This window comes from Poecilia formosa, unplaced genomic scaffold, assembly GCF_000485575.1.
Source record: "Poecilia formosa unplaced genomic scaffold, Poecilia_formosa-5.1.2 Scaffold458, whole genome shotgun sequence".
NCBI classification, from domain to species: domain Eukaryota; kingdom Metazoa; phylum Chordata; class Actinopteri; order Cyprinodontiformes; family Poeciliidae; genus Poecilia; species Poecilia formosa.
Window position 1 is genome coordinate 48140 of NW_006800397.1, and position 1310 is coordinate 49449.

Here is a 1310-nt window from a genome sequence, read left to right on the forward strand (position 1 = left end):
TCCTGGTTCTGTTCCTGGTTCTGTTCCTGGTTCTGGTACCTGCTGGGAGCCTTCAGCTTGCGGCGGATCCCCATGTAGATCCTCATGGTTTTCAGGGGCCACTCCTTCTCTGGCTTGATGCTCTGGAGAGAGACACAGAGCGGGTCAGAACCAGGCCGAACCGGGTCAGAACCGGGCCTGGAGGTTCTGCCTACCCTCCGGTCCTTGAGCAGCAGCAGTTTGTGGTCCCGGATCTGGAAGGTTCTCTCCTGGAAGCGGTTCCCCTGCAGCAGCTTGGGAGGCTCCTCCCTGCAGCGCAGCAGCCCCACCTTCATGACGTCACACCTGTAAGCTGGGAGGGAGGGGGGGGGGTGAGCTAGTAACAGACAGACAGGGGGATCCAGGTGCGCCACCTACAGGTCAGGATGTTCAGGCCTTCTCCTGTAGGAAGCCTCTTCACCAGCAGGTGGGCGGAGCTTGGGTCAGCCATCTTGCACCATTGCAGCGCCTGTTCCAGAACCTTCTCCTTGGGATGCAGCGGACGCTCTGGAGGACGAGGAGAACCGGGTCCGTTAGATCTAAACTGGGTCCAAAACGTTAAGCGAAAGGCTGGACTCCCAGACTAGGGGAGAAGGACCTCGCTGCAGCAAACCGGAAGGGGCGGGACGGACCACTGTCTGTCTCTTACCTTATTTGGAAATTGGACCATTGGACCAAGGGGGCGCTATTTCCTATCTGACCCGCGGCCTTTCGTTTTTATTTTCTTTTGAAATCTGACATATTTTCACCTTTAGGAAGGAGTTTTACTCTAAGTATATTTTTGAACTTCTCTCTTTTATTTACTTCAGTGCAGCTCACAGTTTTTAACAATTTCTGTAGCTTTCGGCGTACTTCTAAATCTGCTCCTTAGGCGCATCTTTTCAGGCCTGCTACTGCCTCTAGTGGCGTGGGGGTGGTAACACAACCAGTATAATTACATTACTAAGTCTTTATTATTTACTATTAATTCTGGCATTACTGGCGCCGTAAAAGATAAATTCCCTCACAAAAGAACATACCTTTTCATTTTCTTACGGAAGTAGAGCTAATTAAATGAGAACTGGAAGTGATTCCAGTTTCACTCGATGGCCAACCTGTTGAAACTGTGGCAAATTTTAAATACCTCGAGTCGTTCCTGGACAGTCAGCTCAACTTTGCTGAAAACACTGAGTATATTTTTAAGAACTGTTCTCAGACTCTACCTTTTAAGAAGACCTGGGGGTAGAGGTTGTTGAATTAAAATGTTAAAACTTAACATTCTAAGTTGAGTTGTAACTTTTCATCTCCTTGTT

At 49.1% G+C, this 1310-nt stretch overlaps 1 protein-coding gene and 1 long non-coding RNA gene across 2 annotated transcripts in view; one reads left to right on the forward strand and one right to left on the reverse strand.

The window, feature by feature from the left end:
• arap3 (ArfGAP with RhoGAP domain, ankyrin repeat and PH domain 3) overlaps nucleotides 1-1310 on the reverse strand; it is a 25024-nt gene that overhangs the window by 4033 nt on the left and 19681 nt on the right. The window contains 3 exon segments of the mRNA XM_007577863.2: nucleotides 40-122; nucleotides 195-331; nucleotides 397-726. Coding sequence (XP_007577925.1) covers nucleotides 40-122; nucleotides 195-331; nucleotides 397-726 — 550 coding nt within the window.
• Nucleotides 1-1310, forward strand: part of LOC107833803 (uncharacterized) — a 21293-nt gene that overhangs the window by 1527 nt on the left and 18456 nt on the right. The gene's annotated exons all lie outside the window — the stretch shown is intronic.